The sequence below is a fragment of the Lissotriton helveticus genome, chromosome 3_1, assembly GCF_964261635.1.
Source record: "Lissotriton helveticus chromosome 3_1, aLisHel1.1, whole genome shotgun sequence".
NCBI classification, from domain to species: domain Eukaryota; kingdom Metazoa; phylum Chordata; class Amphibia; order Caudata; family Salamandridae; genus Lissotriton; species Lissotriton helveticus.
In genome coordinates, this window is record NC_136061.1 from 813,270,918 (window position 1) to 813,285,528 (window position 14,611).

The 14,611-nt window shown below is 40.8% G+C and overlaps 1 protein-coding gene across 1 annotated transcript in view; it reads left to right on the forward strand.

Annotated features, from left to right (window-relative positions):
• VWCE (von Willebrand factor C and EGF domains) overlaps positions 1-14,611 on the forward strand; it is a 584,388-nt gene that overhangs the window by 475,553 nt on the left and 94,224 nt on the right. Inside the window, exon 14 of the mRNA XM_078681086.1 lies at positions 4,704-4,786. Coding sequence (XP_078537212.1) covers positions 4,704-4,786 — 83 coding nt within the window. The remainder of the gene's footprint in view (positions 1-4,703; positions 4,787-14,611) is intronic.

Sequence of the window (14,611 nt, forward strand, 5' to 3'; positions counted from 1 at the left end):
ATACGAAGAGAGTAAACGTATAGATGCAGCAGGTAAGAAAGTGGGGGCACAATCAGTCAACCATTGGAGGATTGCCAACTCCATTGGTCTCTTATCACGCTATGTTAGGGCACACTGGGATGAAATTGAGGAGATCTTACAGTAACTCCCAGAAGAACATAAAAAGACCATTCCAAATTTCATTGGATGGGAAGATTATATCTAAAAGCAATATACAGTGTGCCCTTTACGCGGCTGACACAGGATCGAAGGGCTATTAATCCTTATCTTAAGAAGACATGCATGACTAAGAGAATCTATCTTCAAGCCAGAGGTTCAGCAGAACTTATTGTTCCTCCCCTTTAATGGTGAACACCTTTTGGGCTACAGATAGATACCCTCCTAGAGAAAATTAAAAAGATAACAAGATGTTTAAAGCAATAGGCGCAATGCAAACATATTCACAGCACAGCTCCTTTCCCTGCTCCTCCTATCATGGGGGTCCAAAACAACCTCCCCTGAGACGTCCACCTCTTACAATAAGACACAAAATCAAACATCCTCCAATAGAGGATATTATAGAGTCTCCTATAGAGGAAACACTGATAGAGGCAGAGGAGGTTTTACTAAACCTGCCACCTCTACCACCACCAAGCATTGACTAGGACACCATTCAAGTTCTTCTGAGCAAGGGAACAATAGAACTTGTGTGATTGCACCAACAGGACACAGGGATCTATTCCCATTTCTTCCTTATAACCAAAACAGACGGGGCTCTAAGACCTATTCTACACCTCAGACCTCTAAACAAGTACATTCTTTCAGAACATTTTCATATGTTCATTCTTCAGGATGTCATACCATTTTTACAACGGGGAGACTTCATGACAGCATTGGATTTAAAAGATGCATACTTTCACATTCCTATTCACTCAGAACACCAGCAATACCTCTTGTTTGCTTTCAACGGACCACACTTAAAGTTCAAAGTGCTTCCCATTCAGGGTCACCACAGCCCCAGGGTGTTTACCAAATGCTTAGCAGTAGTAGCAATCCACTTATGAAGGGAAAACATACATGTTTTAATTATCTGGATGACTGGCTTGTCAAAAGCAAAACATAACACAAATGTTTGTAACACACACAAACAACCCTAAATCTAATTCACCAATTAGGTTTTATAGCCAATGCAGTCGATCACACCTCTTCAGATACAACCTTACTTGGAAGCCATTCTAAATTGTTACAAGGGGGTAGCTTCTCCAAATGCAACATGGCTACATCCTTTAAAAACACTCATTCCACAGTTTTAGCTTCACCAATAAATAGTAGTAAGAACTGTTATTCACCTCCTCGAAACTATGGCATCATGTATAGCAATTGTACCTCATGCCAGACTGATTATATGTCCATTACAATAACGCTTAGTGCAGCACTGGTCTCAAGCAAAGGGTCAGTTAGAGGATCTAGTTTTGATCACCCATCAAGCTTGCCACTCTCTGCAATGGTGAAACTCCAAAAAGTCTACTACAGGGACGGCCTTTCTTCAACCTAGTTTCACAAGCTACCATAATCACAGATGCATCTATGACTGAATGGGAAGGGCACTCACTGGGGTTGACTGCACATGGGCATTGGAAACCCAGTCAGTCTCTCCTACATATCTGTCACCTAGAGCTGCCTAATCAAGACAGACAATACTGCCATGTATTTTCTGTAAAACTGGGGAGTACCAGATCTCCACAACTGTCTCTCCTAGCCCAAACCATCTGGAAATACGCTCTCCAACACAACATTAATTTGTTAGCAGAATACATACCAGGGATGGAAAACATCCAACAAGTCCACCCATTCTTCTAGCTGTGGGGGCAACCAGACATAGACCTATTCGCTACACCACAGAACTAAAAATACCTAAACTGTGCCTCCATGTTCCTACACCCAGAGTCCAAGATCAATGCACTTTGGATCAACTAGTCAGGGATTTTTGCTTATGCTTTTTCAGGAAGACTTTTTCTTAAAAATGTCAGATCACACAGCCAATAAGATCTGTGAAGTCAAGTGTCATACAAAGCCACTGTTCCACTTTATTTCTGAGAAGCTGCAATGGAGTAACCTCTTATGTTTCCAACTGCTGATAGGTCTGCCACCTAAAGCCCCAATTACGTTAATAAAAATAAATTATATTGAATATAATGGGATCACGTCTCATGGAATCAAAAATTATTAGTCTTGGTCCTGGGTTATAACTGTTGGTTCTAAACCGTTGAAAACAGTTTGATTGCTTTTGGTGCTTTGACGATTTCAATCTTTTAAACACAAATGGTTACTTTGTAAAGATTTAAACATTAATAAAAAGTACTTAATCTAATAAAACTATGAAGAGTCTTGTACAAAGTTAAATATCAATGCTAGGAAACTGATTTGGTGCATTCTATCATATGGTTAAATGTAAAGCCCCGGTGCCATGATTGCACAAAAGTAAAGAAATAGAAAAAATACCCTATTTCTTTACTTTTGCTACAATCGCGGCACCCGCGCTTTACTTTTAACATAGTTAGAGTAAAGCGCAGGCTTGACTTTACCATATTAAAAGTAAAGCACGGGTGCTGCGATTGTGGCAAAAGTAAAGAAATAGATTATTTTCGATGTCTTTACTTTTGCAGCAATCGCGGCACTGGTGCTGTACACTTAACATGGTTAAAAGTAAAGAGCCGGTGCCGCGATTGCACAAATGTAAAGAAATAGAAAAAAAATCTATTTCTTTACTTTTGCTACAATCACGGCACACACGCTTTACTTTAACCATGTTAAAAGTAAATCGCGGGTGCTGCGATTGTAGCTAAAGTAAAGAAATAGATTTTTTTTCTATTTCTTTACTTTTGCAGCTATCGGGGCACCAGCGCTTTACCTTTAACATGGTTAAATGTAAAGCACCTGTGCCGCAATTGAGCACGATTGAGCAAAAAATAAACAAATGGTGAAAAAAAAGCCCAATTACATGAAAGCTGGTGGCTGCGCGCGTGCATGCGCGTGTGGCCACAAAGCGCTAGGCCATCAAAAGCGCCTGGCTGCACTTTCAAAAGCCCAGTTACTAAATGTCTCGCAGTGCAACGCACGCGCTGGCTCAGGCGAGACCTAAAAAGGAGCTTCTATGGCATTTCTAGGGAATATACCAATAGCTGACATATGTAAAGCCGCTACATGTTCGACACCGCACACATTTAAAAAACATTACTGTGTAGATGTCATGGCACGACAACAAGCCAATGTCGGTCAATTGGTACTACACATGTTATTAAATACACCCACCACAGGTTACTCACCACTTAGGAAGAGAAATATGCTTCAGTCTATCCTCAGCATGTGTACCTACAGCCACACATGCCATCAAACAGTAAATGTTACTTACCATGTAAGCACCTGTTTGTGGCATGTAGTGCTGTAGACTCACATGCACCTACTCTCACCCGATCACCTTTGTTGGTTGCACTTCTCCACATTATACATTACATTATTTTGGCATGGTCATCTCCATAGGATACATCATCCTTACACTCCATCCTCACCCTTCAAGGGGAAAACAATATAACAATGGAGTCAAGGACCATACGCATTGCAAGCAAGAGGAGAAGCTACTACATTTCATTACTCAAAAGACTTCTTTGAAGAAAAACAACTTGCACACATTCAAGCCCAACACTGGATGACAGGCTTATTCTAAGCATGTGAATCTACAGCACTACATGCCACAAACAGATGCTTACATGATTGATATATATATATATATATATATATATATATATATATATATATATATATATATATATATATATATATATATATCCGAAGATTACCCCGACCACTTCCAGAAGGCACCTGGCGAGGAAGGAGACTCAGGCCTCTGCAGCAAAGTTTCAGGCAAGAAATACTTTATTAATCACCTCTCACGACGACGCGTTTCGGGCTATGCAGCCCTTGATCACATTCACATTCATATATGTATATATATATCACAACAACGACTGCTCTTGGCAGAATTCCGAGGACACAACGGGGATTTCTTCGGGAGTCCTTTAATAATAGAATTGCGGCATAATGCATTTCGGCAAAATTGCCTTCATCAGATGCCATTTACATCGAGGTTGAAACTGCTCCCTCTTTTAAATGCTACGGCCCTCCCATTGGCGGGAGATCAGCTGGTCACGCTGCATTCAGGGCACCTGCAGCCTTGTTCTGTCTGACTACAGGTCCCAGCATCCGCCAGTTCATGTAGGTAATGCAGCGAGAAAATCAAAACTCCATGAGTGCTGAGTTTGCCTTGTAACTGAGGGGGCTTTATGTTTGCTGCAAACCCCGCTGTGTGTGTGTGTGTGTGTGTGTGTGTGTGTGTATATATATATATATATATATATATACATATATATATATATATATATATATATATATACATATATATATATATATATATATATATATATATATATGTATATATATATGTATATATATATATAATGTTACTTATCATGTAAGCATCTGTTTGTATAATATATATATAAATATAAAGATAGATAGAAAGATAGATAGACATACATACATACATATTCTATATATATTAGTGCTACATAAAAGTCCTGAGTCAGTCAGTCTTCTAACTATTCAGGTGCTCCCACTTTTAGCATCAATGAGAGATTTCTCTTGTTCATCCCTTGCCTCTCTTTTAGGCTGTTTGTTTGAAGACACTGAAAGAACCGAAGGGGCTGTTTTTCCACCCACTGTTGATGACTGTAGGGTCTGCATCTGCCTTGTAAGTACCTGTGAATTAACTTCTGCTATACCTTTCTGAAAAAGGGGCAATTTGGAGATCAGCTTTGAAATATAATGAATGCACTTAATTTTTAGAAGGGACAAAGAAAGTAAATTTATACAAAATGGGTTATTTTACTTCTCAAAATCAGTAGTGTTCAACTTATGATGTTGAGCTCGGAAGGTTGTTGAGTCCAGAGGCTCAGCAGCTCATCTTGCATTGCAGGGTCTTAAGAGTAGGAATCAAAGGCAAAAATGGGAAGACTTCAGAAAAGAAGAGCCCATCAGGGCAAAGCAAGAGATTGGATATCTTCTCATATACAGATTAAGAGGCAATCCCTATGAGGATAGGATCTCTTTGACCAAAGACTTCTGAATGATTACAGGTGACAGTAAGAGAGGTAAGACCCTCAGGATGGAGGACAATATGGGAGATCTCATGGAAGAAAAAAGCAGGATATTATAGGCAAGTTGATGACATAGAACTTCTCAGGGAACTGGAAAGGCGATGGGATTGCAAGGGAGATACCAGACCATTATGTAATATCTCAAGAGAATGGAAGTAAAGAAGCATCTAGAGTCAGAAGAAAATACGACAATACTATGAGACAAGTCAAAAGAAAACCTCTCCCTGGACAGATGGGGAGATGGAAAAATCTACTCTCAAATAAAGATGTAAGGGTAATGGAAGGTGTGGAGAGTCTTGAGACAGTCGGAATGTTTTACTCAATTGAAAGGAGATGAGTACTCAAGGCTTTGCCTTCTCAACAATGATATATCTGCCAAATTATTCTTGTCAGAGAAAGAAACTACTTGTATAATGTAATCGAGGAAGAAATAGAGTTTATAAGCAACAAACAAACGGCTGTGATGTGACTTCAACTACCTCTGCACTTTGGTTTATTTTGGATAAATGAATGGTATTGGCACATTCTTTCCACAGCTAGCATTGTAGTGACACAGCGCTGCTATATTATTGCCTTTCCTTTTCTGCATGCAAGCCTAGGAAAAATGGGGCTTTTTGACAAGAGTGAAAGAGAAGCTTTTAATGGCCTCTGCCAGCCCTCTAGATGACCAGTAGTCTTTACACAGAGGCACACATCAAATCAGTTTGTTGAGTTTCCTAATTGGTAGTGGTGGTGATGTTAGTGAAGGAAGCTAGCTTAACACAACAGGTATATACCTTCAGACTCTTTACCCATTTGATTAAGAATAACCAGCTTCTAAATGCTTGAATTTAAATCTGTGTTGTTAGAGATAGCACTTCAACTCACACAGAGTGGCTAAGGATTCTGAAACCAAGTGCTCGTGGCATGTGTTCCTGTAGAGACACATGTTGTGTATACTCTTGCCATTTAGTGTTGGGCTCGGATGTGTGGATGTTGTTTTTCTACAAAGAAGTCTTTTTGAGTCAGAATGTACAGTGACTTCACCGATTGCTGGCATTGCTCATGAACATTAACTTCATTGTTAGATTCTTTTTTCTCTGCCATCTGGTTCAGATGTGTTTCTTCGAGCTCCGGTTCAATGCTGCATTGTCTCACTAGTCCTATTTGGTTCAATTTCCCTTGTTGGTTTGAAGAAACAGTGCATATTCGTTGGTACGTTGCATTCGAGTTGTCTCACCTTTGCTTCTGTGGACGACTACTTCGGTGCCTCATTCAGGGCCTGGCACCTTCAGGTCTCCTTTTTTTCCCTGACAACAGAGAAAATGCCTGTAAAGGAAAGGACTCCATTCCGATATTTCCAAAGCTCACTTCAGAAAATCACTCAAAACCTGGCTCTTCTCATTAGTTCGCCCCATGATGTACCGCACAGCCCTCCCACTCCAGCGCCAAGAAACCGGAGGTGAACGTGCGCTTTACAAGTCCCATTTATCATATCGGTGCACAGACATAATATCGACTCCAAAATATCGTTTGGACAGAATATCGAGTTTTAAATATCGTTTGGACAAAATATCGACAGGACAGAATATCGACAGTCAAAATATCGTTTTTAAGGTAAGTGAAGTAATATCGACTGTAAATAATATAGAAAGTGAAAATATCCAAGTATATAATCTAGATAGTAAAAAATACCGTTTTTTAAATAATATTTAATTATTTATAGTGTTTTATGTTATAATATGTGTGAAAAGTGTCATTTTATGTTATAATTATTTTTAATTAATGTTTTTTTTTTATTATTGTGTAATTTTATTCTGTAGCGGGTTGTGGGTTTATAGGGGAATAGGGTGGGAAGTAATTTAATTATAATTAATTAAATATGTAAATTTATTAATTGGTAGTAATAATTAATTAATTGGTAATTAAATAATATTTGTTAATTATTTAAAATTTAATTGGTAATTAATTTAATTTAATTGATTAATTGCTAATTATGTAAATTAAAATAATTTATTTCCTGTAGCGGGTTGTGGGTTTATAGGGGAATAGGGTGGGAAGTAATTTAATTATAATTAATTAAATATGTAAATGTATTAATTGGTAGTAATATTTAATTAATTGGTAATTAAATAATATTTGTTAATTATTTAAAATGTAATTGGTAATTAATTTAATTTAATTGATTAATTGCTAATTATGTTAAATTAAAGGGGTATTTTTAGGGTTCAGGGTCAGTTTTTGGTTTTTGGGTAAAGGGGTATTTTTAGGGTTCAGGGTCAGTTTTTAGTTTTTGGGTAAAGGGGTATTTTTTGGGTTCAGAGTCAGTTTTTAGTTTTTGGGTAAAGGGGTATTTTTAGGGTTCAGGGTCAGTTTTTAGTTTTTGGGTAAAGGGGTATTTTTAGGGTTCAGGGTCAGTTTTTAGTTTTTGGGTAAAGATGTATTTTTAGGGTTCAAGGTCAGTTTTTAGTTTTTGGGTAAAGGGGTATTTTTAGGGTTCAGGGTCAGTTTTTAGTTTTTGGGTTAAGGGGTATTTTTAGGGTTCAGGGTCAGTTTGGGGTTTTTGGGTAAAGGGGTATTTTTAGGGTTCAGGGTCAGTTTTTAGTTTTTGGGTAAAGGGGTATTTTTAGGGTTCAGGGTCAGTTTTGGGGTTTTGGGTAAAGGGTTTTTTTTAGGGTTCAGGGTCAGTTTTTGGGGTACAGGGGTACAGTGTAAAAATAAAGTAAAATTAAATTTACATTAATTTAATTTAATGAAATTAAATTATATTAAATTAATTTTAAATAATTTAAATTATAAAAATTATTATATACTTACCAATACTTACGTTGTAATGGTAGTGCGTTGTAAAAGTTGCGTTACTATATATATATATGTTTTAAGAAATATGATTAAAAAAATATTATTTTTTTACTTTCATTAATTATTTAATTATTAAAAGTTATTTTAAGTATTGTTAAGTATATTTTAGTAATTATTTTTTTATATTAATGTAATTAAACATTGTTTTTATTAAAGTCGATATTTTTTACAACTATATTTTTGTAAACGATATTTTTAACTCAATATTTTTGTACTTACCTGTTTGTAGATAGAAACTCGATATTTTGTCTCTCGATATTTTGTCAACGATATTTTTGTTGGTCGATATTCTGTCCCTCGATATTATTTCAGTGATCCATCATATCATATCATATCAAGAGTTGAGCAATGTACCCCAGGGCAGACCTACATCAGGTTTGCAACCTCGGTCTGTCCCGAGCCCATCAGGACGGCTCTTGCTCAGCGTGCCTTGCCTAAGTAAATGAAAAGACTCTTCTATAGCATTGGGATCATTACCTTGTATTGGGCATCCATGGCGCACCACTGTTTGCAAGACACATCGGACCTGTTTAGAGGCCCGGAGACCAAGGCTTCTGCAGCAGAGATCCAACTTTCGCAGCTGAAAACGGACTTGAACTCTGATGTTGACGAGACTCCACCCACCTAGCATCCTTCTACCAAGACAGCCCACGTGAGTAAAGTTTCCCTGCCTTCCATCTCCCATCACCACTTAGAAGTCAAACCTCACCCACAAGAAGGTCGAGCATCAAGCGCACACACCAGCCATGAGATTACTGGTCAACCACTGCCAAATAGTCTAGGTTGCCACCTTAATACTGAGCTAGAGCCGATGGGAGTACACCGCTCAGCGTTGACGCTCGGCTCCAAGACATGCCCTTCCACCTTAGAAGGCTCTTCAGCATCGGCTTCACAACTGCCCTAGAAGCCAATCTCTGTGCTGAAGACTTGAGAGCCAAAATCCAGCTCACGGCCTGTAACCCATATGACTCACTTGGCTCAGAGGAAGTCGACATCCCAATCACTGTCTGTCGCCTCCGAGGATCAAAAGCAACCTATCCTCCAGCAGCAGCTAAAAGAGGAACTCGATGCCAGGCAGCAGCAACTTTGTTTCTACCCTGGAACAGGGCGAATAGTGGCTAAACCTGTTTCTCACACCAAAGACTCCCTCCCTATAAAGAGGAAATTTACTTTTGAGAAGGCCATCAATACACCTTTTTACAGAGCACCTAAAATATTTGGTGCCACGATAAGGGCACATTACCACCACCACCACCACCACCTCCATCTGGCGGTTCACCTCCACCTCCCTAGCCCTCTTCACCACACCACCAAACAGTCTCCCCACTACTACCAGTGGGCCCGCCACTAGAATCCCCTCAGGGTCCCCCTACTTCAGAGATTGGGGGCGATAGTCCTAAGTCTCCCTTTGACCCCTATGATGCACCTTATGACATGCAACATCATGATTATCCATGGGATGATTACACAGTGGATCCTCCATTTGACACATATTCAAACCTGTATCCAGCTGAACCTTCCCCTCCAGATGATACAACTGCATATAATGAGTTCTCCAGTATTGGGGTGTCTTTCATAGATTCACATGCTTGAATATTCCCCTTCGTCGAAGTGGGAGCCCCAGGGGAAATAAATTAGCAATAAAACCCAACAATATATGTATATAGAAACATAATTACATGCATTCTAAAACCATAAATACTGATAAGTACCAAGGATAGCAGTAATACATAGGAATACATTAGAAGAAAAAAACCGTTTCCTAACATATCAAGTCTTATGTTAGTCCAAACTACAGCCAATCAGGCGCAAGCACCCCTCTAGAACCTTCTCCTCAGAGGCTCAGGCCCTCAGATTTTCTTCAGCACGGCGTGTGAAGGGAGTCTCCCTGAGCTCTGCTCAGTTTTCATCTTCCTTGTGGATTTCTTCTGTTTTCTGAGATGTCTTCAAGTAAGAAGTCTTTGATTCGTCCTTGTGCTTCTTGTGGAAAGATGCGGCTCTTCTCTGAGGACCCTCACAAGAAGTGTATTTATTGCCTCTATCCAGAGCATGAGGTAGGCAAATGTAAAATTTGCAGGACTTTCTCCACCAAGACCCTTAAGGACAGGGAGGGGCGTCTCCTCCTTTGGTTACAGAGTTTAAGGAGAAGGATTCACCTCTTTCTGATGCAGAAAGCCTTGCGTCAGTTGGGTCTAGAGCCACCTCAAAACGTAGCAGTGTGTAGGATATGCCATCTCCATTCCTGAAGAAGAAGAAACTTGACTTCCAGAAGGCTCCTGCTGTGTCTTCTCCTCTTCCTGCTACACCTGCGCCCTCGAGTTCAGACTCTCAGGCGTCCACGGCTCCTTCTACGCATGTTTCCCTTAAAAAACGTGCAAAATCGTCGACGGGACCTATGACGGTCGTTCCGATGACGAAATCTGCCATCTCTACCTCTGACAACGACAGTGACGACGACTTGTGCCAGCGGGTCGTCGACGGCGGCTGCGTCGACGTCATCAGTGTCGACGATGGTGTGTGTAAGCTTTAAGTCTGTCTCATCGACGATTCCAATCTCCTCGTCGATGTCGAAGAAGGGAGTCACGTTGACATCAAAATCTTCATTGACGCCTTCTGTGAGAGAGCCTCTTCGTCGGCGGTTGCTCCGTCGACAACGGCTCCATCGCGAAAACCAGTGCATGCAATGTCCACATGTGGTCGGATATGTCTTCTTTTATCGACCTCATTCCTGAGCCCTCCAGAGCAGAGGCTCTCAAGATTCTTCAGGAGGGAGAGAGAGCGTCATCTGACAACATCGACTGCGCTGTGGACATTTTCCTGGCGCTCAAGTCTTTTCATCTTCTGCTCCAGGGAGAATCTGTGCTCATTCAAAAATACAATACCACCAGTATGCACTATGTGAACAAACAAGGCGGCACCAGCCAACTCTGGACTTCATCTTTCGGTTGTGGGGTCGCCCGAACCTGGATCTCTTTGCGAGCCCTGTGAACCGGAAATGCCCGTCTTATGCAAGTTGGCTTCCCCATCAAGGGTCATGCGGGAATGCCCTTTTGATGTACTGGTGCAATCTATTCACCTACGCTTTTCTGCCGATTCCGCTGGTTCCTCGAGTGTTGTGGAAAATGCATAAACAGACGTACCACATTCTCCTGATGGCTCCCAGATGGCCTCGACAAGCGTGGTTCTCGGAACTGCTACTTCTCTCACAGTGCGAACCCATCCTCCTTTCGTCCTCGAGCGGATCTCCTCACAATGGACAACGGTCAGATCTGTCATCGGGACCCCTCCTCTCTCAAATTATCGGCCTGGAACCTGAGCACCTTGAATTTGCCCACTTGAATATTTCGCCAGCATGTATAGACGTTTTTGCCAATGCGAGAGCTCCCTCCACAGTAAAAACTTACAAGCTGCAGTGGAAAAGGTTCTGTCACTGGTGTGCATCTGCCAACATCCGTCCCGTGCACTCCTCTCCTACTCAGCTTCTGCCATTCTATCTGCAGTTGGCTCAATCAGGACTTTCCCACTCCACTTTGAAGGTCTTCCTAGCGGCATCTCTCGTTTCTGGCAGGATGGATCTTCTTCAAAGGACTATTCAGGATGTTCCCGCCCATTCAGCGTCCTCCTCCTACCTGGCATCTTAATGTTGTTTTGGCGCAATTGATGAAGGCACCTTTTGAGCCCATTCACAAAGTGAATTTGAAATTTTTGACCTGGAAGGTGGCCCTTCTTCTTGCCTGGACCTCCTCACGTCACGTGATATCCATGCCTTTACCATTCAGCCTCCTTTTCTTCAATTCAAATCGGCCTGTGTCGTACTTTGCACCAACCCGGCATTCATGCCTAAAGTGCCGACTGATTTTCACCTCAATGAACCAGTGTTCTTAAAGACTTTCTTCGCTAATCGTCAATCTCCAGTGGAGCAACGTTTGCATTCATTGGACGTTAAAAGATGCCTTAAATTCTATATCGACAGGACGGCGCCTTTTCGTAAGTCTGATCAAGTGTTTGATGCTTACGGACGCATGCGCAAGGGGCATTCTGTTACCAAGCCAGATAGTGCACGTTGGATTTCCTCAGCAATTTCATTTTGTCGTCAGAAGGCCGGCAAGCCTCTTCAATCTACAGTTCGGGCTCATTCCACCAGGGCGATGTCTTCCTCTACTGCCCTGTTTGCGGGTGTGCCGATTCACAAAATATGCCGAGCAGCCACGTGGTCCAGCAGGCACACTTTCACGAAGCACTACTGCCTCGAGACGATCAACGAAGCTGATACTGCAGTTGGCCAAGCGGTGCTTCGCAATCTTTTTAACTGGGTGAGCCTCTTTCCTTCCCTCCGCCTGTGTGAGTAATTTATCTGTCTGGCAGCATTATGTGATTTCATTGCATTACATGCTTATGCACTGCTCTTTTGCCTTGCGGCCAGCTGTTACTGCTTACTATTCTATTCAAGCATGTGAATCTATGAAAGACACCCCAATACTGGAGAAGAACAATTGTTACTTACCTGTAAACGGTGGTTCTCCAGTATTGGTGTCTTTGATAGATTCACATGCGACCCACCCTCCCCCCCTCAGAGGCTCGCTTTTCCTCTTAGACTCTTTTGTCACTCTGGTGCTACAAAAATCTGAGGGCCTGAGCATCTGAGGAGAAGGTTCTAGAGGGTTGCTTGCGCCTGATTGGCTGTAGTTTGGACTAACATAATGACTTGGATATGTTTGGAAAGTGCTTTTTTCTTCTAATGTATTCCTATGTATTACTGCTATCCTTGGTATGTAATTATATTTCTATATACATATATTGTTGGCTTTTATTGCTAATTTATTTACCGTGGGGCTCCCACTTCGACGACGGGGAATATGTGAATCTATGAAAGACACCAATACTGGAGAACCACCGTTTACAGGTAAGTAGCAATTGTTCTTACTGCAACTAGCCACTGCTTACCATAAGGTCAATGTGCATAGGCAGCCTATAGAGGATGACTTCCTCATTAGGCATCTGTGGTGATGGTCACTTGCGAAACTGGGTCCATGAAGGGCCATCCTTTCAACTGGTTGTTTGCATTCAATTTCAATTAAATTTATTTGTATATGATTTGGAACTCAGCAGAGATCCACATAGTTAAAAAGACAAGAAACGTAAAATGACAGCAAAAGTTACATACAATCATATCGATTAATATAAATCCAAGAAACATTTGAAAAAATAAAAAATTCTGTAACAGAACATTTCGTTAGGCGGATTGTACATAGCGTCCAGTAAGGATTTTGATGAAGAAATGCATAACTTTAAACATATTGGTCTCAACCACTTTCGACGATGGGCCTTTAAAGAAGGGCATATAAAAAGGATATGGGAAATATCCTGAATTGAGGAATCAACACTGCATAGATTACATTTATCATAACAACCATGCCATCTAGCTAATAACTTATTTAAAGGGAGAAGGTCATATCTCAAAAGAAACCAGAAACGACGTAAGCCGTGGGGGAGGGACCAAGATGCATAGGGTTGTATCTTTTTAAATAAGTAAGAATTAGCAACCTCTGTAACACCTTTCTTTGTACAGAAAACATCTCTATCCCTCTTAAAACTTAACTCCGATGTAGCCCGTTTTAAAGACAGCTTTAGCTGATGCAGAGATAATAGAAAGAGCGATGATTCCTCCAATTCTAATTGCGTAACTGCCCTTCTAAAATTCTTTATAAGTAAAGAATATTCATTCATAGGACCCAATAGTTCTTTTTTAATTAGGCATCTTAATGTATCAGGGTTGCCCTTGGCTAGATGAAAAACCCAACGTATTACTCCTGCCAGGGCCTGGACCCAGCTGCTTCGTAGGCCTAATTCAAGTCTAAGGGTTTCCACTGTACATGCATTGTTAACTGACAATAAACAACGTATGAGTCTACCCTCAATGGTATCCAAAAAACCCCATTGTCTTAGATCTATTAGCTCAGTGCCATAGAGCAGGGAAGCCGGAATTTTTGCTCGAAAAGCCTCCAGGAGAATGGCAAAATGTCTTCTACCGGTGGCTTTATAAAGAGCGCTCAGTCCCTTTCCCTGGGTCATGGCTTTCCTGGTGTCACTCAAATTACCGCAAACTATTTTTCCCAAAAAAACATAAGTTTTTACAACATCCAATTTCTCATTCCCTAAAAACCAACAGAAGTTACACAATTTTGGTTTTTTCTTCCCCGTGAAGCATATTACTTTGCTTTTGGACATATTGATTTTCAAATGATGATCTTTAGAAAATAGATGCAAAGCATGCAGGCGACTATTAAGGCCCTTAGGCGTAAGGTCAAGAAGAAGTATGTCATCTGCATACATTAAACATACTACCTGTTTGTCCCCTAAAGAGGGGGCTATTCCTTCACTCAGGGAAAGGATCTGTGGGAGATCACAAACATAAAGGGAAAATAGTAAGGGTGCTAATAGACAACCCTGTTTAAGACCATTGGCTATCGGAATTGCTTGGGAAAGGCCTCTCTCCCCCCCCAATAATACTCTACACCAGGTCTCAGAGTGGAGTTCCTGAACTAGATTTAGTAGCTTGACTGGCATACCCAGGGCGA